At 42.1% G+C, this 25,430-nt stretch overlaps 1 protein-coding gene across 1 annotated transcript in view; it reads left to right on the top strand.

Annotated features, from left to right (window-relative positions):
- PIGU (phosphatidylinositol glycan anchor biosynthesis class U) overlaps positions 1-25,430 on the top strand; it is a 114,695-nt gene that overhangs the window by 9,521 nt on the left and 79,744 nt on the right. The window contains exons 2-4 of the mRNA XM_002830232.4: positions 7,770-7,834; positions 19,694-19,753; positions 20,810-20,872. Of these exons, the coding sequence (XP_002830278.1) occupies positions 7,770-7,834; positions 19,694-19,753; positions 20,810-20,872 (188 nt within the window). The remainder of the gene's footprint in view (positions 1-7,769; positions 7,835-19,693; positions 19,754-20,809; positions 20,873-25,430) is intronic.

Below are 25,430 nucleotides of genomic sequence, written 5' to 3'. Positions count from 1 at the left end.
AATTTTTGCCTACTAATTTTTGCATTCATAGGTTAATCTTGCCTGCAACAGTCATTACTCAGGTGTTTCAATGGTGACTTTTCTGTTTCTCTCATTCATTTTTATTTAATAATTAAAATTCTTCTGTAAGGAAGAGTTGTCATTTCTTTGCATTTATTTAATTATTTATGTCAGTATAGATTTGGATATTTATTTTATACTCTGGACTCTGTATACTATATTCATTCTGTTGTTTGGATTATTCTAGTTTTGGCCATTGGGACCGCTTTCATCTTGACCCCTTTGTCCTTTTGCCATACCTGTATCTCACTTTTTTTTTTTAAAAGCACTTTATTACATTCTAGAACTATAAGATGATCCAGGTTTATCTTGCTTAGTTCGGCCCTGGAATTGACCACTTCTTCAAGGGCCCTGGCTCCTTTTATTAGAGAATGTTATTTAGAAACAAAGTTCTGAATGCTAGGTATGTTCATTGCAGCTGGAGTGACACTGCTTCTTAGGCCCTCTCAGCTAGAAGTATAAGGATACTACTGCTTTTGAACAAGCTTATGTCCTTATCGATATGGGAAACTGAAAAATAATATTTGTCTTATACAGGATGATATGCTTTTATTATCACTCACAGGAAAAGTATACCAAGGTAACTAAGAATTATTGGCCAGGCATAGTGGCTCATGCCTGTAATCTTAGCACTTTGGGAGGCCAGGGTGGGTAGATCGCTTGAGGCCGGGAGTTTGAGACCAGCCTGAGCAACATAGCAAGACCCCATCTCTACAAAAAATAAGAATTAGTCAGGTGCAGTGGTGCACTCCAGTAGTCCCAGCTACGTGGGAGGCTGAGCTTGAGCCCAGGAGGTTAAGGCTGCAGTGAGCTGATTGTGCCACTGCATTCCAGCCTGGGCAAAAGATTAAGGCCCCTGTCTCTAAAAATAAATAAATAAACAAACAAATAAATAAATAAATAAATAAATAAATAAGCTTGCTTCATGGGTTAGTTATCAGTTAAGAGTTGAGACTCTTTATCAAAAAAAAAAAAAAAACTTACATTTTACAATAGTTGGCCATAATTATTTAGCTCTTATATTAGTTGTTAGATAATAGTCCCATGAAGTGAGAAATGTTATTTGGATGCTCTGGTGTATTTTCACAGGTTTTATTTTTGGAGGATACTCCAGGAAAAAGAAAGGAATAAAGTTGAGTTCTGTGGGTATCTTTATTGACTTTTTGTTTTTTCCCCCAATAGGCACTTTGTGAAACTGACTTTAAAGTGTTTTCAGCATGATATTACTGGAACTTTTTTTTTTTTTTGAGATGTAGTCTTGTTCTATTGCCCGGGCTGGAGTACAGTGGCACGATCTTGGCTCACTACAACCTCCGCATTCCGGGTTCAAGCAGTTCTCCTGTCTCAGCCTCCCGAGGAGCTGAGACTACAAGTGCATGCCACCATGCCTGGCTAATTTTTATATTCTTAGTAGAGACGGGGTTTCACCATATTGGTCAGGCTGGTCTTGAACTCCTGACCTCAGGTGATCCACCCACTTCGGCCTCCCAAAGTATTGAGATTACAGGCGTGAACTACCGTGCTCAGCCTATTGGAACATTTTTATATGTATTAGAATTTGACAGCCCTGATTATTCTTTCCTATGGAGAGTAGATTTACTATTTTAAAGAGGATATTGGTACTCTTGTACCAATATGTTTTATGTACCTTAGATGTACATAGATGAAACATCTATGTACCTTAGATGTTTCCAAATGCACTGCAGACCAGGTCACAGTTTTTAATCGTGTGCACCAAAATTAGAAAAGTAAGGATGGTAATAAGTTTATCATTAAAACTAAATGTATTCCATTAAAAATATTCTGGGCCAGGTGTGGTGGCTCCCGCCTGTAATCCCAGCACTTTGGGAGGCCAAGGCGGGCAGATCATGAAGTCAGGAGTGTGAGATCAGCCTGGCCAACATGGTGAAACCCTGCCTCTACTAAAAATACAAAAAAATTAGCCAGACATGGTGGTGTGCACCTGTAATCCCAGCTACTCAAGAGGCTGAGGCAGGAGAACTGCTTGAACTCAGGAGGTGAAGGTTGCAGTGAGCGAAGATCATGTCACTGCACTATAGCCTGGGCGACAGAGTGAGACTCTGTCTCAAAAACAAACAAACAAGAAATATTCTGAGTTTATGTTCTTCCTATACTTTTTTTTTTTTTTTTTTTTGAGACGGAGTCTGGCTCTGTCGCTCAGGCTGGAGTGCAGTGGCACAATCACAGTTTACTGCAGCCTTGAACTCTTGGCTCAGGTGATCCTCCCACCTCAGCCTGCTGAGTAGCTGCACTCTCCACCATGCCTGGCTAATTTTTTGTATTTTTGGCAGAGACAGGTTTTCACCGTGTTTCCAGGCCAGTCTCGAATTCCTGAGCTCAAGTGATATACCCTCCTTGGCCTCTCAAAGTGCTGGGATTACAGGCATGAGCCATCATGCCCAGCCATATACTTTTTTTATTGGTTTTTTATTTTTTATGCTTTGAGACGGAGTTTTACTTTTGTTGCCCAGGCCTGGAGTGCAATGGCACAATTTCGTCTCACTGCAACCTCCACCTCCCAGGTTCAAGCGATTCTTCTACCTCAGCCTCCAAAATAGGCTAATTTTTGTATTTTTAGTAAAGATGGGGTTTCACCATGTTGGCCAGGCTGGTCTTGAATGCTTGACCTCAGGTGATCCATCCACCTGGGCCTCCCAAAGTGCTGGGGTTACAGGCGTGAGCCACTGTGCCTGGCCAACTTTTTAATATTGTAGTAAATGGTAGGGTTTTAAAAAATGTTTTTACCAGCCTGGGCAATATAGCAAGAGCCCGTTTCTACAAAAAAATTTAAAAATTAGCTGGGTGTGGTGGCATGCACCTATAGTCCCAGCTACTTGGGAGGCTGGGGTGGGAGGATCACTTGAGCCTGGAAGGTTGAGGCTGCAATGAGCTATTATCAAGCCATTACACTCCGGCCCGAGCAACTGAGTGAGTCTCAAAAAAGAAAGACAAAAAAATGTTTTACATGTTTTACATAATCTGACCCTTTGCCCAGATCAGTTATTAATTAAGTAATATGATGCCATATTTAATCATCAATATAGTAGAGCCACACTCCAGGCATTTGCCAGAGAATACACTAACAAATCCACTGATACACAGTATCTAGCAAAAGCATATCTGAGATGAATTACATTTTAGGCAATTGCCTAAAAGGTGTGCAGTCTGTCCTCAAGCTGTGTCTCAACAATTTCCATCTGGATTAAACCAGACAAGTGGAGAGTGATGTGCCTGGACAGCCTCATACTGGCGCCCTGTAGAGTTGCTTTTTTACTGCTCTGTGGTAGGATGCCATTGGCTAAGATTGAGAAATGCCTTGTGATTTGACCTGATGAATCATCTCCTTGGGTCTCCAGTAAAGCTGTTAGTGAAGGATTTAATAGCTGTTACACAGCAACCTCTTTATGCAGCTCTTTGAGATTTCCTTTTGGTCGCAGTATAAGGACCAGTTACAATGGTCTTGAGCAATATGCTTTGTTTTATTTTATGGCCACCATGAATTATAAAATTGATTAGGTTTCCTTCTTTAGGGTAGTCCTATAAAGTTTAAAGTCATAATTATAGCCCACTCCTTACAAATATGTAGTGGTCTTTTTTCTTTTCTTTCTGTTTTTGTTTATTTGATACAGGATTTCCCTCTGTCACTCAGGCTGGAGTGCAGTAGCATGATCATGACTCGCTGCAGCTTTGACCTCCTGGGCTCAATTGATCTTCCCACTTCAGCCTCCCAAGTAGCTGGGACCACAGGCACACATCACCATGCCCCAGCTAATTTTTGTTTTTTTATAGAGACAGGGTCTTCTTATGTTGCCCAGGCTGATCTTGAACTCCTTGAACCCCTGCCTACCTATTTTTTAATAGGTAACTCAGTCACATGATTCAAAAATAAAAAGTAGCTAGGTGCAGTGGCTCACGCCTGTAATCCCACCACTTTGGGAGGTCAAGGTGGGAAGATTGCTTGAGCCCAGGAGTTCAAGACCAGCCTGAGCAACGTGGCAAGACACTGTCTCTACCAAAAAAAAATTTAGCTGGGTGTAGTGGCGTTGGCCTGTGTTCTCAGCTACTCGGGAGGCTGAGGTGGGATGATCACTTGTGTCCAGGAGGTTGAGGCTGCAGTGAGCCATGTTTGTACTCCTTTACTCCAGTCTGGATGACAGAGCGAGACCCTGTCTCCAAAACAAAAACAAAAACTATTTCTTTTGAATAATTATAAAATAATACATCCCCATTGCTAAAGATTCAGAAAATGAAGATGAAAAAAATCAAGCATCTTCTGTAATGTTATCACCTAGAAATGGTCATTGTGAACATTTAAATATTTATTTTTCCAGGCATTTCTCATTGAGTACATGTTCATTCTCTCTCTTTCAAATAATTAAATGAATGCTTATAAAAGTTTAAGATAAAACTCTACAAACAAACCTATTTAAAAATGTGCAATTTTGAAAAGCTGAGTCAGGCAGATCACTTGAGGTCAGGAGTCTGAGACTAGCCTGGCCAACATAGTAAAACCCCGACTCCACTAAAAATATAAAAATTAGCTGGTCTGGTGGCAGGCATCTGTAATCCTAGTTACTGGGTGGCTGAGGCAGGGAATTGCTTGAACCCAGGAGGCAGAGGTTGCAGTGAGCCGAGATCACGCCACTGCACTCCAGCCTGGGTGACAGACCGAGACTCTGTCTCAAAAAAAAAAAAAAAGGTGGGGGGGGGGCAAAGGACTGGGCATGGAGGCTCACACCTGTAATTCCAGCACCACTCTAATTCCAGCACTTTGGGAGGCTGAGGCAGGAAGATTGCTTGAGCCCAGGAGTTTGAGACCAGCCTGAGTAACATGGTGAAACCCCATCTCTACAAAAAATACAAAAATTAGCCAGGCATGGTGATGCACACCTGAAGTCCCAACTGCTCGAGAGGCTGAGGTGGGAGGATCGATTGAGCCTGAGAGGTCAAGGCTGCAGTGAGCCCTGATCATGCCACTGTACTTCAACCTGGGCAATAGAGCAAGACCCTGTCTTGGAAAAACAGTTGGCGGGGGGCAAAGGACATGAACAGACACGTCTCAAAAGAAGACATACATGTGGCCAACAAGCATATGAAAAAATGCTCAACATAATTAGTCATTAGAGAAATGCAAATCAAAACCACAGTGAGATACTATCTCAAAACCACAATGAGTTACTATCTCATACCAGTCAGAATGACCATTATTAAAAAGTCAAAAAATAATAGATGCTGGCAAGGTTGTGGAGAAAAGGAAACACTTATACACGGCTGGTGGGAATATAAATTAATTCAGCCACCGTGGAAAGCAGTTTGAAGATTTCTCAAAGATCCTAAAACAGAACTGCCATTCGACCCAGCAATCCCATTACTAGGTATATACCTAAAGGAATAGAAATTGTTCTGCCCTAAAGATGCATGCATGTGTGTGTTCATCACAGCAGTATTCACAACAGCGAAGACATGGAATTAACCTGCATGCCCATCAGTGGTGGACTGGATAAAGAAAATGTGGTACATATACACCATGGAACACTATGCAGCATTAAAAAAAAAAAGAATGAGCTCATGTCCTTTGCACCAACATGGATGGAGCTGGAGACATTATCCTAAGCAAATTAATGCAAGAACAGAAAACCAAATACAGCATATTCTCACTTATAAGTGGAAGCTAAACACTGAGTACACATGGACACAAAGAAAGTAACAGTAGATACCCAGGCCTACTTGAGGGTGGAGGGTGGGAGGAGGGTGAAGATGGAAAAGCTACCTGTCAGGTACTGTGCTTATTACCTGGGCGATGAGATTATCTGCACTCCAAACCTCTATGACATGCAATTTACCCATGTAACAAACCTGGACATGTACCCCCTCAACCCCCAAAAAATTTGCAAAGGAAAATAAGTAAAAGCCAAGAGAAATTGCTAAAATAGTCGTTTAAAAAAAATCACCAAAAAAACCTATTATATTTTATATGCTGTGTTTTGACCTACTTTTCATTTAAGAATATTTTATGGGCTGCTTGTCTTCATTAAATATAGATCTCTAGTATACTTTTTAATTTTAACTCTTAATTTTAAAATAATTTTAGATTTTCAAAAAAGTTACAAGAGTTCCTGTTTACCTTTCATTCAGCTTTTTCTAATGTTAACATTCTACATCACCATAGTGCAATGACCTAAACCAGAAAATTAACATTGATACAATGCTATTAACTAATTACAGGCCTTATTAGAATTTTATCACTTTGCCCCACTAATGTCCATTTCTAGTCCAATATCCAACCTGTGATTCCACTTTGCACTTAGTTGTTTTGTCGCCTTAGTCTCTTCTAATCTGGGATACTTCCTCAGACTTAACATTTAAATTTTTTTAAATTTAATTTTTATGGGTACCTAGTAGTTGTACATAGGCTTAATATTTTTAAGAGTACTTGCCAGTTATTTTATGTCTCCATTTGGGTCTGCCTGATGTCTTCTCACAATTAGACTGAGCTTATGCTTTTTTGTTTGTTTGCTTTTTGAGAAGGAGTTTCACTCTGTTGCCCAGGCTGGAGTGCAGTGGCACAGTCTTGGCTCACTGCAACCTCCACCTCCCAGGTTCAAGCGATTCTCCTGCCTCACCCTCCCAAGTAGCTGGGATTACAGGTGCGTGCCACCATGCCTGGCTAATTTTTGTATTTTTAATGGAGACAGGGTTTTGCCATGTTGGCCAGGCTGGTCTTGAACTCCTGACCTCAGGTGATCCACCTGCCTTGGCCTCCTACAGTGCTGGGATTACAGGCATGAGCCACCTCCCATGTAAAATTATTATTTTTCCCCTTGCAAATATTCTGTTTCTCATATTTTTGCCCACTAATTTTAGCATCCATTGATGATTCTTGCCTTTTGTGATTATTACTATGGATGGAGTATGCCAAGTGGTGATTTTCTATTTCTTTGTGCCTTCTACATTTGATCCTTAGAAGTCTCTGTAGGGAAAAGCTCTCCTTTCTCTTCCACTTATTTATTTATTATTTATAACACAGTATAATTTTAAGTATAAAGCATTCCATTATATAGAGATATATATTATGTCATAATTCATTGAAATAAATCTTCATTAATGGACATTCAGATTATTTCTAATTGTTCAGTACTCTGAACAGTGTAAGGAACATACCTCTTTGGGTACTTGTCAAGTTATTTCCATAGGATAAACTGCCCTAAGAAGTATCATCTGGGTCAGAAGGCACACACTTAAAAAGCACATATTGCTCTGTTGAAAAGTTAATACAAATGTCACTCAAATGAGCAGCATATGAGAGTGACTGCCCATTTCCTCACACTATGGCAACATTTCTTACCAGCTTCTAATTTGTTATCTTATTGTGCTTTGGAATGGGGAAGATTAGGCATAAATGAGACATTTTTGAGAGTTGGTAAGAGTTACAAGGAACTAGAAGGAAGCGGATAGTTTAACATAAAACTGTCTTATAATGAGTGCTGCCCACAATGAAAAAGGATGCTGTCCATGAAAGAGAGTTTCCCGTCATCAGAAATGTTCAAGACTTAAAGCCACTTGCTGGGAATGAGGTAAAGGGGGTTAGATAAATGCTAAGGCCCTTTTTGGTTCTGGGGGTATCTAACAATTTGGTCTATAGCTAGCTGCCTGCTTAGTCTGAGTGAACTTGTATATCTAATTTTCAGTGGTTGAAGGCCTTTCACTGTTGGACTTGGGAGTATCTCCGTATTCTGGAGCAGTATTTCATGAAGTAAGTGTTCTTATTTTCTTTTCTGGGTACCAAGAGTAGTTTACAGTCACAGATACCAAAGCCTAACCTCTGTTTTGTACAAACATTTAAAAAGATGTATTCTTGACAATCATATTTAGGAACAGCCCGTTTTTAGATGTCCTCTGCATAAGAAAGAGGTTTTGCAATTGCAATGGAAATGATCCAGATTAAGATTGTAACTGGGGAAGCAGATGAGGCTTCTGTAGAAGTTACCATTTGTAATGGCAAATAAGTTGCAAACAGTCCTTAGTCCACAAATAGGTTGTATGCTAATTAGCATGTAATTTGTTGTTTGGAATATGATTTCCCATGAAAACTATGGCAGTAATGTTGTTTCCTTAGAAAGCCCACAAAAGCTTACTTAACCCATAAAATTAGCTTTTTTTTTTTTTTTTTTTTGGCAGGGTCTTATCCTGTCACCCAGGCTAGAGTGCAGTGACACAATCACGGTTCACTGCAGCCTCGACCTCCTGGGCTCAAGCGATCCTCCTACTTGAGCCTCCTGAGTAGTAGGGACCACAAGTGTGCACCACCATGCTCAGCTAATTTTTATTTAAAATTAGCTCTTAAGAATAGTAAAAACAGGCCGGGTGCGGTGGCTCATGCCTGTAATCCCAGCACTTTGGGAGGCCGAGGTGGGCAGATCACGAGGTCAGGAGATCGAAACCATCCTGGCTGACACGGTGAAACCCTGTCTCTACTAAAAATACAAAAGATTAGCTGGGCGTGGTAGCGGATGCCTGTAGTCCCAGCTACTCGGGAGGCTGAGGTAGGAGAATGGCGCGAACCCGGGAGGTGGAGCTTGCAGTGAGCCGAGATCGCGCCACTGCACTCCAGCCTGGGTGACAGAGCGAGGAGACTCTGTCTCAAAAAAAAAAAAAAAAAATTATAAACAGGCCAGGCGCGGTGGCTTACTCCTGTAATCCCAGCACTTTGGGAGGCCAACGCAGGCGGATCACGAGGTCAGGAGTTCAAGACCAGCCTGGCCAACGTGGTAAAACCCCAGCTCTACTAAACATGCAAAAACTAGCTGGGCATGGTGGCAGGTGCCTGTAATCCCAGTTACTTGGGAGGCTGAGGCAGGAGAATTGTTTGAACCCAGGAGGCAGAGTTTGCAGTGAGCCGAGACTGCACCATTGCACTCCAGCCTGGGCCACAGGGCGAGACTCCATCTCAAAAAAAAAAAGGAACAGTGAAAACACTCTTAATTAGGTCCAGATTATCTCTTGTTTACAGCAACAGCTTCCTGACAGGTCTTTTTGCATTCAGTCTTGCTCATTCACTCTATTCTGTAGTCAGAGCCATCCTTCTAAAATGTGAATCTGTTTTTGTCACTGTCTTGCTCGGCACCTTTGAATATTCACCATTGACCTCAGGATAAAATCCAGATACCTTAGAGGGGCGTACAAAGCCCTGAAGACCCTCCTCACCACATCCATCACATTTCTTTCCACTGCCCTTTCCATTCTTTTTTATTTTTTTGAGACAGAGTCTCACTCTGTCACCCAGGCTGGAGTGAGATGGCACGATCTTGGCTCACTGCAAGCTCTGCCTCCCGGGTTCACGCCATTCTCCTGCCTCAGCCTCCTGAGTAGCTGGGACCACAGGTGCCCGTGACTACGCCCGTCTAATTTTTTTTGTATTTTTAGTAGAGACGGGGTTTCACCATATTAGCCAGAATACTCTCAAACTTCTGACTTCATGATCCGCCTGCCTTGGCCTCCCAAAGTGCTGGGATTACAGGCGTGAGCCACCGCACCCCACTGCCCTTTCCGTTCTTATTGGCCATATCATTTTAAAGAAGTTTTCTAATTTGACAATGTACCTTCTAATTTTTTTTTTTAAAGACAGGGTCTTGCTCTGTCACCGAGGCTGGAATGTAATGGCATGATCACGGCTCACTATAGCCTCAGCCTCCTGGGCTCAAGCAATCCTCCCACCTCAGCCTCCTGAGTAGCTAGGACTACAGACATGTACCACCACAGCTGGCTAATTTTTAAACATTTCTTTGTAGAGATGGGGTCTTGCTATGTTGCCCAGGCTGGTCTTGAACTCCTGCACTCAAGTAATCCTCCTGCCTTGGCCTCCGAAAGTGTCGGGATTACAGGCATGAGCCACTGTGGTTGGCCTTAATTTTTTTTTTTTTTGAGATGGAGTCTCGCTCTGTCGCCCAGGCTGGAGTGCAATGGCGCAATCTCAGCTCACCACAACCTCTGCCTCCCGGGTTCAAGCGACTCCTCTGCCTCAGCTTCCCGAGCAGCTGAGACCACAGGCACGCGCCACCATGCCTGGCTAATTTTTGTATTTTTAGTAGAGATGGGGTTTCACCACATTGGCCAGGCTGGTCTCGAACTCCTGACTTTGTAATCCGCCTGCCTTGGCCTCCCAAAGTGCTGGGATTATAGGTGTGAGCCACCGTTCCCGGCTGGCCTTAATTTTTATAGTTATCTCTCTCATATGTACTTTGAGAACAGTTTTTTTTGTTTGTCTTTTGGCTCTTCTGTCTAATCTTTCAAAAGCATTCAACTTGGACCTCATAGAAATAACAACTGCCTTTTGCATTTCAATTTTATTATCTCTGTGTTAATATCTAATCAAACTGCAATAACAAGAACTACTGGCAGAAACAGGTTAGGAACAACTTAAGAGACTTTTTTTTTTTTTTTTTTGAGACAGAGTGTTGCTTTTTTGCCCAGGTGGAGTGAAGTGGCGCCATCTCGGCTCATTACAACCTCTGCAACCCCCTCCCTCTTCCCCCACCCTGGATTCAAGTGATTCTCCTGCCTCAGCATCCCAAGTAGCTGGAGTTATAGGCATGTGCCACCACGCCTGGCTAATTTTTGAATTTTTAGTAGAGACGGGGTTTTGCCACCTTGGCCAGGCTGCTCTCGAACTCCTGACCTCAGGTGATCCACCTGCCTCGGCCTCCCAAAGTGCTAGGATTACAGGCGTGAGCCACCGTACCCGGCCAAGAGACTCTTAATAAGCACACAGGGCCGGGTGCGGTGGCTCACACCTGTAATCCCAGCACTTTGAGAAGCCTAGGCGGGCGGATCACAAGGTCGGGAGTTCGAGACCAGCCTGGCCACTATGGCGAAACCCCATCTCTACTTAAAAATACAAAAAATTAGCAAGTCGTGGTGGCGGGCAGCTGTAGTCCCAGCTACTCAGGAGGCTGAGGCAGGAGAATGGCATGAACACGGGAGGCGGAGCTTGCAGTGAGCCAAGATGGTGCCACTGCACTCCAGCCTGGGTGACAGAGCGAGACTCCGTCTCAAAAAAAAAAAAAAAAAAAAAGGTGTCTCTCATCACCTTAGTCTTCCAAAGAATCTTATGCTTATCCTTTTCCTGGCTCGTGTCACACTCTTGAAATTGCCTCTGTGTTTGTTTTACTCGTTACGATATATTGTCTTCAAAACAGGTGCTGCCCCCTTCTTATCATTTATTCCTAGTGCCTACCTCTATCAGCATATGCATTACAATCCTTCCCTCCCTTCTGTCCTTCCTTTAGTAAAGATTTGTTAAATATTCACTAAGTGCCAGCTACTCTGCTAGGTGTTAGGGATACAAAACAAGACACAGTCCCTGGCTTCATGGTGCTTATACTTCTGAGAGAAACAGACAATAAGTTAGTAAAAAAGAAACAAATTTCAGAGCCAAGGGTATCACCAGGGATAAAATACATTTCATAATGATAAAAGAGATAGCGATACTAAATGCTTATGTATCAAATTACAGAGCTTCAAAGTATGTGAAGTAAAGACTGATAGAACTACAAGGAGAAATAGATCCACAATTACAGAGATTTCAATATCCCTTTCTCAATGATTGGTAGAACAAGCAGACATAAAATCAGCAAAGATATAAAAGACTTGAATAACAACCAACTTGGGCCAGACATGGTGGCTCACGCCTGTAATCCCAGCACTTTGGGAGGCCAAGGCGGGTAGATTGAGGCCAGGAGTTTGAGACCAGCCTGACCAACATGGTGAAACCCCGTCTCTGCTAAAAATACAAAAATTAGCCGGGTGTGGTGTTGTGCACCTGTAATCCCAGCTACTTGGGAGGCTGAGGCAGGAGAATAGCTTGAACCTGGGAGGCAGATGTTGCAGTGAGCGGAGATAGTGCCACTGCATTCCAGCCTGGGCAACAAACCTAGACTTCATCTCAAAAAAAAAAAAAAAAAAAAAAACCCAACTTGACCTAGTTGTCATTTATAGAACACTCCATCCAACAACAGCAAAACACATAATTCTTTTCAAATGTACATGGAACATTTGCAAGATAGACCACATTCTGGTCTATAAAACAAGGCTCAGTAAATTTAAAAGGATTCAAGTTATACAAAATATATTCCCTGACCACAACTGAATTAAATAAAAAATACCAGAAAGATATCTAGAGAATCCCCAAATATTTAGAAACTGAGTAACATATTCTTAATTAACCCATGGATCAAAGAAGAAATCAGAAAGGAAATTAGAAAGTATTTTGAAATGAATGAAAATAAAACACAACCCATCAAAATATGTGGGATGTCACTAAGTAGTTCTTAGGGAGAGATTTATAGCGCCAAATGCTTGTATTAGAAAAGAAGACCTCAAGTCAGTGACCACAGCTTCTACCTTAAGAAACTAGGAAAAGATAAAATTATACTCAAAGTAAGCAGATTAAAAGAAATAATAAAGATCTGAGTAGAAACAAAGGGTAGAAAACAAAACTAATAGTGAAAATCACTGAAACAAAGATGGTTCCTTGGGATGAGCATTAAAATTGATAAACTTGGGAATGATGGATATGTTCAGTTTCTTGACTGTAATGGTTTTATGGATGTATACATAGGTCAAAATTTGTCAAATTGAGGCCAGGCACGGTGGCTCATGTCTGTAATCCTAGCACTTTGGGAGGCCAAGGTGGGAGTATTGCTTGAGCCTAGGAGTTTAAGACCAGCCTGGGCAACATAGTGAGACTGTTTCTCCCCCCAGGGGGAAAAAAAATTTAGCTGGTTGTGGTGGCATGTGCCTGTAGTTGTAGTTACTCAGGAGGCTGAGGTAGGAGGATCGCTTGATCCTGGAAGGTCTAAGCTGCATGAGCCATGATTATACCTCTGCACCCCAGCCTGGGCAACAGAGTAAAATCATGACTCAAAAAACGAAAATAAAAACAAACCAAATATAACTGGGACTACAGATGAATGCTACCATGCCCAGCTAATTTTTTTTTTTTTTTGGTAGAGATGGGGGTCTCACTTTGTTGCCCAGGATGGTCTCAACCTCCTGGCCTCAAGTGATCCTCCCACCTCGGCCTCCTAAAGTGTTGTGATTGCAGGTGTGAGCCACCGGAGCTGTCTGGAACCTGGATTTAAATGCGAATCTGACTCCAAAGTCTTTGGTCTTGCTACCATGCTAACTTGTTCTCACTAAAAAGTCTGTCAATAACCTCTACAATGTTATAGGACACATTCTTGCATATGGTTTAGTGATGGAAGAGGTGCTCCTCAGTCATCAGCATGGGCTCACTAAAACCAGGTCATGCACTTCCTTCTGGTTCTGGTGGATTGGTGAATGGGCTTGCAGTAGCAGACCAACCTACCTGCCATGAACAACTAGAAAAGCAGGATGAATATGAAAAAAGCAAAAATAGAAAATCACATCTGCTGGAAGGCATTGGAAAGTACCAAGATAGCCAGGACTCCAGGGACTAAGATCCCAGAGGGGAAAGTACAAAAAGTAATACAAACAGTCTGAGCTGCTTTGTCCTTGAAGCATTTACCAATTTGTAAGTGACACAGGTGGAGAAGCAGAACAGAAATTGGCTGGCTAGAGACCAAGAAGCTAAGCAGAGCTATTGGCAGTCTCAGGGTGCTGGGGAAATACCAATTTGAGTGCAGGACCAACCAAAATGACAAGGCTCTGGTGAAGGACTTGCCTTTAGGCTGGAACTTCTGAAGGACTACACTCTAGGAGTAAGGGTAGATCAATATAGACTAGTTTTACAAAGACTAAATCCAGCTTCAAATTAGCTCAATCCCTAAAGTGAAACAACTATTTTGTAATTACCAGCTTAAATAAATCTTTTCCAGAAGAAAATATCCTCATCCAAGCTGCTGTAGTTTGTCATACACAATGTCTGTCATTCAATAAAAAATTACCAACCATTGGCTGAGCATGGTGGCTCACACCTGTAATCCCAGCACTTTGGGAGGCCCAGCCTGGCAGATCACCTGAGGTCAGGAGTTCAAGACCAACCTAAGCAACATAGTGAAATGCTGTCTCTACTAAAAATACAAAAATTAGCCAGGCATGGTGGTGCATGCCTGTAGTCCCAGCTACTCGGGAGGCTGAGGCAGGAGAATCACTTGATCCTGGGAGACAGAGGTTGCAGTGAGCCAAGATCACACCACTGCATTCCCGACTGCGACTGGATGACAGAATGAGACTCCTTCTCAAAAAAAAAAAAAAAAAAGAAAGAAAGAAAAGAAAAAAAGAAAAGGAAAAAAATTACCAAGCATAATAAGAGACAGAAAAAAATAGACAATAAAAACAGATTTACAGGTGATTTAGATATTGAAGTTATCAAACTACTTGGACTTTAAAATAGCTGTGATCAGCTGGATGCGGTGGCTCACGCTTGTAATCCTAGCACTTTGGAAGGCCAAGGTGGGCAGATCACTTGAGGCCGGGAATTCGACCAGCCTGGCCAACATGGTGAAACCCTGTATCTACTAAAAATACAAAAAGTAGCTGGGTGTGGTAGTGTGTGCCTGTAGTTCCAGCTACTTGGGAGGCTGAGGTGGAAGGATCGCTTGAGCCCAGGAGTTGGAGGTTGCGGTGAGCTGAGATTGTGCTGTTGCACTGCAGCCTGGGTAACAAAGTGAGACCCTTTCCCCCCCCCAAAAAAATAAAATAAAATAGCTATGATCAATGATTAATATGTTCAAGAAATAAATAACAGAATAATTTCACCAGGGTATGTAAAAAATGAATCAAATGGAAATTCTAGAAATAGAAAACATAATAAATTAAGAATGTAAGGCTGGGCGCAGTGGCTCACGCCTGTAATCCCAGCACTTTGGGAGGCAGAGGCAGGCGGATCACGAGGTCAAGAGATTGAGACCATCCTGGCCAACGTGGTGAAACCCTGCCTCTACCAAAAATACAAAAAAGTAGCCAGGCGTGGTGGCGGGCGCCTGTAGTCCCTGCTACTTGGGAGGCTGAGGCAGGAGAATGGCGTGAACCTGGGAGGCGGAGCTTGCATTGAGCCGAGATCGTGCCATTGCACTCCAGCCTGGGTGACAAGAGTGAGACTCCGTCTCAAAAAAAAAAAAAAAAAAGAATGTAATAGATGGGCCGGGCACAGTGGCTCATGCCTGTAATACCAGCACTTTGGGAGGCCAAGGTGGGTAGATCACTTAAGGTCCGGAGTTCAAGACCAGCCTAGCCAACATGGTGAAACCCTGTTTCTACTAAAAATATAAAAATTAGGCAGGCGTGGTGGCATACGCCTGTAATGCCAGCTACTTGGGAGGCTGAGGTGGGAGAATCACTTGAACTTGGGCACTTGAACCTGGGAGGCGGAAGTTGCAGTGAGCTGAGATCGCGCCACTGCACTCCAACCTGGATGACAGAGCGAGACTCCGTCTCAAAAAAAAAAAGAATGTATAGATGAATTTAGCAGCAGATTACACAAAGCTAAAGAGAAGATTAGTAATAGGGAAGATAAAGTCTGTTGAAAATACCTAGATTCAAACTTGGAGAGAAAAGGATAGAAAACACAGAAAAAAAAAAAAGTAAGAGATCTGAAACTCAGTAAAACAGCCCAAATTATACATCAGTGGAGTTCTAGAATGGAAGAAGAGACAGAATGAGGCAGAATCAGTATTTGAGGAGATTATGGATGAAATTTTTTTCAACATTTACTAAGATTTTTATTCAGGAAGCTCTATAAACCCAAGTAGGAGAAAGTCAAAGAAAAACATATGTAATTTTGAACATAAGTTCAAAATAAAAATGCTCAGACCGGGCGCGGTGGCTCATGCCTGTAATCCCAGCACTTCGGGAGGTCAAGGCGGGCGGATCATGAGGTCAGGAGTTCGAGACCATCCTGGCTAAGACAGTGAAACCCCATCTCTACTAAAAATATAAAACATTAGCTGGGCGTGGTGGCACGTGCCTGTAGTCCCAGCTACTCAGGAGGCTGAGGCAGGAGAATTACTTGAACGCAGGAGGCGGAGGTTGCAGTGAGCTGAGATCGCGCCACTGCACTCCAGCCTGGGGACAGAGTGAGACTCCATCTCTAAATCAGTCAGTCAATCAATCAATCAGTCAATCACATCTTAGGTCGGGTGCATGGCTCATGCCTGTAATCCTAACACTTTGAGAGGCTGAGGCAGGCGGATTGCTTGAGCCCAGGAGTTCAAGACCAGTTTGGGCAACATGGCAAAACTCTGTCTCTACAAAAAATACAAAAATTATCTGGGTGTGATGGCGCACATCTGTAGTCTCACCTACTCAGGAGGGTAAGGTAGGGGGGTCACCTGAGTCTGGGAAGTCAAGGCTTCAGTGAGTCATGATCGTGCCACTGCACTCCTGCCTGGCCGACAGAGTGAGACTTTGTTTCAGGAAAAAACCCCAAAAACAAAAACAAAAAATTTTGCATATAAGGACACAGAAAGGTGGAAGGTAAAATGACAGAAAAAACTGTATTATGCCGACAGCCCAAAGAGGCTGATGTAACTATACTATCAGATCAAGAATATTTTAAGACAAGAAACCTTACTAGAGATGATTATTTTATAATGATAAAAAGATCACTGCACCCAGAAGATACAGTAATTCTACATAGAACTGCATCTAATTACATAGCTCCAAAATATATAAAGCAAAAATGGCAGTCACAGTGGGGATTTTTTTTTTTTTTTTTTGGAGGCAGGGTCTCACTTCGTTGCCCAGGCTGGAGTGCAGTGGCGCAGTGGCGCAAACAAGGCTCACTGCAGCCTCGACCTCCCTGGGCTCAAGCAATTCTCCCAACTCAGCCTCCCAAGTAGCTCGGATTACAGGTGCATGCTACCTCACCCGGCTAATTTTTTAAATATTTTGTAGAGGCAGGGTTCCACTATGTTGTCCAGGCTGTTCTCAAATGCCTAGGCTTAAGTGATCCTCCCACCTCAGCCCCACAAAGTGCTGAGATTACAGGCATGAGCCACTGTGCCTGACTGTGAGATTTTTAACATACCTGTTTCAGTCGGTGAAAGAACAAACAGACCAAAAAAGTCAATAAGGATATAGAAGATTTGAACAAATCATTAGCAAACTGAGCCTGCGTGTCATATATAGAATAATGCAACCGTAGGTGTTAATATGCATATTCGAATGTACCTGCAGCACTTACCAAAGCTGACCATATGATGGACCGTTAAGCAAGTCATAACACATTTTAACTGATTGCAATCATATAGTGTATTTTCTATTACCACAATAGAGTTAAGCCAGAAAGAAATTATGAAAATATAAAAAGAATGGGAGGCCGAGGCAGGCAGATCATGAGGTCAGGAGATCGAGACCAGCCTGGCCAACATAGGGAAACTAAAAATACAAAAAATACTAAAAATACAAAAAAAAAATTAGGCCGGGCATGGTGGCTCACGCCTGTAATCCCAGCACTTTGGGAGGCTGAGGCGGGTGGATCACAAGGTCAGGAGTTTGAGACCAGCCTGGCCAAGATGGTGAAACCCCGCCTGTACTAAAAATACAAAAATTAGCCAGGTGCAGTGGCACACGGCTGTAATCCCAGCTACTTCGGAGGCTGAGGCAGGAGAATCGCTTGAACCCGGGAGGTGGAGGTTGCAGTGAGCCGAGATTGTGCCACTGCTCTCTAGCAACAGAGCAAGACTCTGTCTCAAACAAACAAACAAAAAACGGCCGGGCACGGTGGCTCACACCTGTATTCTCAGCACTTTGGGAGGCCGAGGTGGGTGGATCACCTGAGGTCGGGAGTTCAAGACTAGCCTGACCAACATGGAGAAACCCCATCTCTACTAAAAATACAGAATTAGCCAAGCGTGGTGGCTGAGGCAGGAGAATCGCTTGAACCCGGGAGGCGGAGGTTGTGATGAGCTGAGATCGTGCCATTGCACTCCAGCATGAGCAACAAGAGCGAAACCCCGCCTCAAAATAAATATATAAATAATAAAAAAAATTAGCCGGGCGGGTGGCGGGCACCTGTAATCCTAGCTACTGGGGAGGCTGAGGCAGGAGAATCATTTGAACCGTGGAGGTGGAGGATCTTGCAGCAAGCGAGATCGAGCCACTGCACACCAGCCCTGACAACAGTGCGAGAGTCTGTCTTAAAAAAAAAGAAAACTCCTAAGTATTTGGAAATTGAACATGGTACATTTTAAAGTAGTCTCAAAGAAGAAATGTTACTGGAAGTTAGAATATATTTTCAGTTGAATGATATTGAAGAAAATGGCTGGGCACAGTGGCTCCTGCCTGTAATGCCAGCAGTTCGGGAGTCTGAGGCAGGTGGATCACTTGAGGTTAGGAGTTCCAGACCAGCCTGGCCAACATGGTGAAACCCAGTCTCTACTAAAAATACAAAAATTAGCTGGGCGTGGTGGCAGGCGCCTGTAATCCCAGCCACTCGGGAGGCTGAGGCAGGAGAATCACTTGAACCCAGGAGGCGGAGTTTGCTGTGAGCCAAGATCGTACCACTGCACTCCAGCCTGGGTGACAGAGTGAGACTCCATCTCAAAAAAAATCCAACTATCAAAACTCGTGTGATACAACTAAAGCCATACTTGTAGGAAACTTTATTGCCTTAAACAATAAAAAATGAAATACTGTGAACAATTTTGTCAGTAAGCTTGAAAATTTAGATGAAATGGACAAATTCCTAGAAAAACACAACTTACCTAAATTGACAAAGTAAAAACAGCAAATCTGAATGTTTTATCTATGAAATAAATCGAATCTGTGATTTAAAATCTTCTCTCAAAGAAAATCCAGGCAGAGATGGCTTCACAGTGAGTGAATTTTCCCAAATCTTTGAGGAAGAAATAACATTAATCTTTTCTGAACTATTCTCAAGAAAATAAATAAAGAAAAAATATTATACAAACTTATCAGAGAACAGAAGAAGCTCATTTTGTGAGTGAAATGGAATCAGCAATCTTGGTCTGTTGTGGAATTCCCCTCGGCTATTATATATGTCTTAGAACTACAATTCACCTCTTACCTTTAGTGTCTTGACTATTTTTTGTTTTGTTTTGTTTTTTGAGACGGAGTCTCGCTCTGTTGCCCACGCTGGAGTGCAGTGGCGCGATCTCGGCTCACTGCAAGCTCTGCCTCCCAGGTTCACGCCATTCTCCTGCCTCAGCCTCCCTAGTAGCTGGGACTACAGGCGCCCACCACCACGCCCAGCTAATTTTTTTGTATTTTTAGTAGAGATGGGGTTTCACCGTGTTAGCCAGGGTGGTCTCCATCTCCTGACCTCATGATCTGCCCGCCTCGGCCTCCCAAAGTGCTGGGATTACAGGCGTGAGCCACCGCGCCCAGCCAGTGTGTTGACTATTCTTTAATGGTTATTTAACACATCAGATTTTATTTCCTTTACTCAATTCAACAGATAGTCCCAGCAGCACAAAATGGTCCGGCAGTACTAAATTATTCTCCCCTATATGCACACTGGCCAGCTGGCATAGAACAGTATTCCAGGAAGGAGAATACTAGCATAATAGTTTGCTGACATAATAGTTTTCTCCCCACTCTCTACTCTGGAAACTGATAATAGTAAGGTTTAACTTAATTTTTTTTTACATGTCTTTTTTTTTTTCTGCAGACTCCATTAATAATATACCTCTTTCATTTCCTAATTGACTATGCTGAATTGGTGTTTATGGTAAGTAACCTTCCATATAAAATTGGTATGTATATATTTTTAAATTTTATGGTTTATTGTCTCTCTCTCTCTCTCTGTTTTTTTTTTTTTTTTTTTTTTGAGATGGGGTCTCACTGTGTTGCCCAGGCTGGTCTTGGACTCCTGGACTTAAGTGGTCCTCCCATTTCAGCCTCCTCAGCTGCTGGGACTATGGACACATGACACAGTGCCTGGCTTGTCATCTTGTTTTTAAGAAAAAAAAAAAACATATCTTAGGAACTCAGGAGTTTCTCAGAAAATAAAAGCAAAAACTTATGTCTTTACTTTGAATTCATGGAACTGTGGCAGTATTATGGAAGTGTGAGGAATAGTTTCTGATGTGTAACCAGTTCCAAATACTTACTCTTTTTAGAATTTGGTTTCTGGACTATATATAGTCTTGAATTTTCTAGCTCTGAGATTCTATGATTGGCTTTAATTGTGAAGCCAGTGTGGAGGGCATTCCGAATTTGTCCTAAGCATTTTGCCAAGAGATTCTGTGAGTCATTATGGAAGAAGAGGACACAGGCTTGAGGCTTTGAGGGGCGAGAAGCTTCAGAATTGGGATGACAGGTCTATGTTTTGAGAGCATAGCAATTTGAAACACTTGTCTGGGATTGAAAATTTGAGTCAAGAAATACCCGGGAAGCCCACTGAGGTCTTCCTTAGTAATTATAACAAACGCTATTTATTAAGGACCTACTGTGTGCTAGGCACTTGACATACATTAGGCATGCAAAGCAGTGGGTATTATTTCCATTTTACAAAAAACATAAGTATCTTGCAATTCTAGAGCAGATATGGGCCACTAAACTGAAGTGAACCTAGATGGGTTCTGATCCTCAGGGATTTCCAGTTCACCCTCCCTGAATGGGCTTTATCTTTGGGTAGTCAAAGTGAGGGTTGAAGTTCTACCTGATAGTAAGAGTCCAGTACTTGGTAGTCCATCACTATCTCAAAACTCCAAGCCCTGGTAGCACTCTAGTACTCTTACACTTACTGTGTTTTATTTCCTATTACTTCTCTTTCTTTTGACAGATAACTGATGCACTCACTGCTATTGCCCTGTATTTTGCAATCCAGGACTTCAATAAAGTTGTGGTAAGTAGTTTGTGGGTGGAGCAAAGCTGGTGGAATTTGGTAACCTTCTGGTCTTTGTTATTACAAAGATCTTATACTTAAGGATCCAGCTGCTTTAAAGTGCTAGGAAGTGATGGTGAAACTTCTGGCCTATTCAGCCAGCTCTGGAATGATCAACCCCAAACCCACAAGACAGCTTTACTAACAGATAAAGAAGGGCCAGCTTCATCTATGTAGCTTATTAATAACTATTAATATCCACACACCTGTGCAAGTTCAGACTTCTGGAGTAGTGCTGAACAACAGTTAAATTACCTGTCGTTAATGAGGACCCTTAAAAATCTTCTAGTCTTTCACCACTCTTTTTTTTTGCATAGGAAGATAAATACAGCTTTTAAGTCACTGTTATGCCTATCTGAGGTAAAATTGGATTCTCAATGTCATTTCTGTCTCCCTGCAGAAAGTAATCTTAATTGGAAAATTTGGCATGTATTAAATGCCTGATATAAACTTCAGTCTTAATCCATATGTAATAGCCAAGGAGAATTGCATAGTGGGACCATTCTTCTTTTCCTGGGGTCTGAGAAAGTTAACAGATTAACCATGTGTACTACCCATGTGGTTATATGGCTGCAATACTCCTTAATTGGCTGGGAGCCACTGAGAGAGAAGATTTAGGCTGGGGTGAAATAAGGCTGCATCTCATTGGCATTGTCTGTTTGTGGTTCATTTTAGCTTTTGTTACTAATAAAACCAGAAATAGCAGTCTGCTTTTCTGTGTCACTGGTCATCAGTGACAGATGAAGCTGGTGAATTCTAGAATTTTAGACCCCAGAGAGATTTTAAAAAATATCTAGACTGAGGGTTCTTAACTTGGGGTTCATTTATAGCCTTAATGGGCCTATAAAACTGTGGAAATGGTATGAAGAATTATATGTGTATGTGCACATGTCATTGTTTCCAAGAGTTCACAGCTGTTATTGGTGTGCGGTCTTTGACTCTTCCCCTAAAATTAAGAACTATATTTTAGGGACTTAGTATCACCAAGACCAGGGAGTATATATCTTAAACTAATGGAGCATATCTTGAAAACTTTAGGGGCTGAGATGAAATGCTTTAACAGGATTCTCTTGAGGGCCGTAGATGAAATAATTGGGCATAGGATTCATAAGCTGAGGAATTCAGAGATAAATTAGCAGTGACTATTCTGTTCTCCGAAATAGGTTGGGTAGGTAGACCGTCTCTACCAATAATACAAAAATTAGCCAAGTGTGATGGCGTGCACCTGTAATCCCAGTTACTTGGGAGGCTGAGGCATAAGAATCAATTGAACCCGGGTGGTGGAGATTGGAGTGAGCCAGGATCATGCCACTGTACTCCAGCCTGGGCAACAGAGTGAAACTTTTTGAGAGTGAATCTAAAAAAAAAAAAAAAAAAAAAGACTAGGGAAAAAATAAACTTGTGTGTGTGCATATATATATATATATATATATATATGAGATATATATATGTGCGATATAGATATGAATAGCTGAGGCAGGATTGGTAGCTTTCATCTAAGACCACAATTACCCAGATCTTTATAACCAAAATGTAAAACTGAAATGTGTTTTAATGAAAGTTGGTTAGATGCTAATGCCATATGTATTTTTTTTTTTTTTCCTGCTCAATTCTCATCAAAAAACCTCTCACCCTCCCCAGTTAAAACAATTGTTTGCTTAAGACCAGCCTAGGCAGCATAGTGGGACCCTCTCTACAAAAAATTCTTTAAAAAATTAGCCAGGAGTGGTGGTATGTGCCTGTAGGCCCAGCTACTCTGGAGACTGAGACAGGAGGATGGCTTGAGCATGGGAGGTGAAGACTGCAGTGAGCTGTGGTCGTGCCACTGCACTCCCGCCTGAGTGACAGAGTGAAACACTATCTCAAAACAAAACAGTTTTTAATGGTAGGGATAGTTTATGAGGAAGCAATGAAACTAGGTTTCAGTTAATTGCCTAACAAAGTCAGGCTTCAATGTCAATAGGAGAGATGCCTTTAATTTAGAGCACCAATAATTTGTTTGTTATTTCTGAGTTTATTTGGAAATATATAGAGATTTTTGGGTTTTTTTCTTTGCATGATTTAAAGAGGGAGAGAGAAAGCCAAACGGTGTTGTCAATACCCTGGTTTTTAGTGCACTAAGACATTCTGTTATTACCAAGACTGAAGTCGAATTTGGAACGTTTTTGTTTTTCCACTTTTAGAGTTCAGACTATTAGAACATTAGGTTTCTTCATCAGAATAGGAGTTTTATGTATGCTCTGTCAAAAATTAACTCATTCTAAATGGCAGATTTTGATGATACTAACATACTACTGTTGATTTAGATAGGATAGCAGCATGTCTTCCTCTAAATCTTCTTCCCTTTGTCAGAAGGGTTCATATCACATAGTCTGGGAAGTATTTAAATCTTGGTGGGATTTGAGTCTTTTTATCCTTGGTAATGAAACTATGTCCACACAGATGCATCCGGGAGAACTATAGGGCAGAGAGGGGACTGCACACCCACCCCCTCTCCAGCTGTTAGCCTGCGGACTGAATGCTGATGGTGACCAGTTGGTTATCATGACATTTTGTATCTATCTCACTTGACAAAAACAATGTTAGTCTAGTCTGTCCTTTGCTGAGATGGTACTTCTTGTTTGGAAGTCAGAATTTATGTTAAGAGAGCTGCAGGTGGTTTGATAATGGGTAATAAAAACCTGTGTCCCCTTAATATGATTAGAGGGTTGTAAATTTGGAGGCTAGGCTCCTGAATTTGGAATGTGCTGAGGCTAACAGTTGGAGAGGAGTAGGGGCAGGGGTGGAGTGTTTCCTCTCCCTGACCCCACCATAGTTTTTGGGGATCCAAATGAACGTAGATGCAGCTTCAATGATTAGAAAAAGCCCTTTATAGCTGGGTGCTGTGGCTCATGCCTGTAATCCCAACACTTTGGGAGGCTGAGGCAGGCAGATCACGAGGTCAGGAGTTCAAGACCAGCCTGACCAACATGGTGAAAGCCCGTCTAAAATACAAAAATTAGCCGGGTGTGGTGGTGGGTGCCTGTAATCCCAGCTACTCGGGAGGCTGAGGCAAGAGAATCGCTTGAACCTGGGACGCGGAGGTTGCAGTGAGCTGAGATCATAACACTGCACTCCATCCTGGTGACAGAGCAAGACTCTATCTCCAAAAAAAAAAAAAAAAAAAAAGCCCTTTATTTGAAGTAGGGGAATTATGTCCTTGCAAAACCTATCTTTCAATGGACAAGGAAAGGGCTGTATAGAGGAGTGGGTGGAAGGAAAGGAAGACTCTACCCTGGAGATTTTTAAAAATTAAAACATTTTGATTTTTTAATATAACATACATATGGAAAAGCATACCATCTGTCTACAAGCCGATTAGTGATCACAAAGGTAAGATATCCAGGTCACTACCCTTCACATCACTTTTAATCTCTCCTGTCATTGTTTTAAATCTTATCATTGTCAAGACTAATGAATGTATCTAGAAATATTGATCATCAGATTTTAATATATACCCTAACTTCATTTTATACTTATATTTTCTTAAGGGGGGTGTGTGTGTGTGTGTGTGTGTGTGTGTGTGCGCGTGCATGTGCGCACGTGTGTATAATTTTAAAAATTTCCATTGATTTTAGCCACTTTCCTGTCTCTAGCTGGATGCAATAGGGATTTTTAAAAGGGATTTTGTCTACATTTAGGGGAGCTGATATCGGGCCTATGAGGAGAGCCATAATAGTGCCTGTGCTGCTGAGGGAGACTAGAAAGCTGAGAATGTGGGGATTGCTGATCTGTGTGCCTTCCCACCTGGAGACTCCTTTCAGAAGATCTTTCTGTTTTAAAGTATTTGAGAAGATTGTGGTTATAAGGAAGTACTTATCTTCCATTGCTGGCACAGTGTCACCTTTGCCCAGGATGTACACATCCCGGGTAGTTGCCTCTTTCTCTCAGTGCAGCCCTGCTGGCTGGCTTCCAGCCTGGGGAATGGGTCTGCATTCCCACCTGTCTGTCTGGCTGCCCCTGGATGAACTCCATTCCTTTCTCACAGCCTTCTTTGTGGATCTCACCCACTCCAGGCGGCCTTGTTTTTGCTGCAGAACTCTAGACCTCTTAGCTAGTGAGGCCTCCTTCCTGCTACCACTGCTGCAGCTGTCCTCACTAAGCACTTGATTGCTGAGCCAGCCCCCTTCTCTGTGATAAAAGCACCTTGGTTTATATTTTGTCTTTTAATTAAACAACCCCAGCTGTGAATGGCACCATAAATCTTATTGATAATTCCCACCGCTTAACTTGGACTCTGCCAACTGTGAAAAGAACAGAGATGATCAAAGGGAGGTTTTTGAAGTTTGTTTCAGGTTTTCAGATTAAGCCTCTACCTAAACCTGTGCAAGTTTAAACTGAAAGATGGTCTTCTAAAAATATTTTTTGGTTAATTTTTTTTTGATTTTGAAAGACCTAAGACATGCAAAAATAGATAAAGCATAGTACATACTTTTGAACCTATTTTCAGGCTGAAAAAAATTTACTCCTACAGCTCTCT

The sequence above is a fragment of the Pongo abelii genome, chromosome 21, assembly GCF_028885655.2.
Source record: "Pongo abelii isolate AG06213 chromosome 21, NHGRI_mPonAbe1-v2.0_pri, whole genome shotgun sequence".
Classification (NCBI taxonomy): Eukaryota; Metazoa; Chordata; class Mammalia; order Primates; family Hominidae; genus Pongo; species Pongo abelii.
This window is presented reverse-complemented; position numbering and strand designations above follow the sequence as displayed.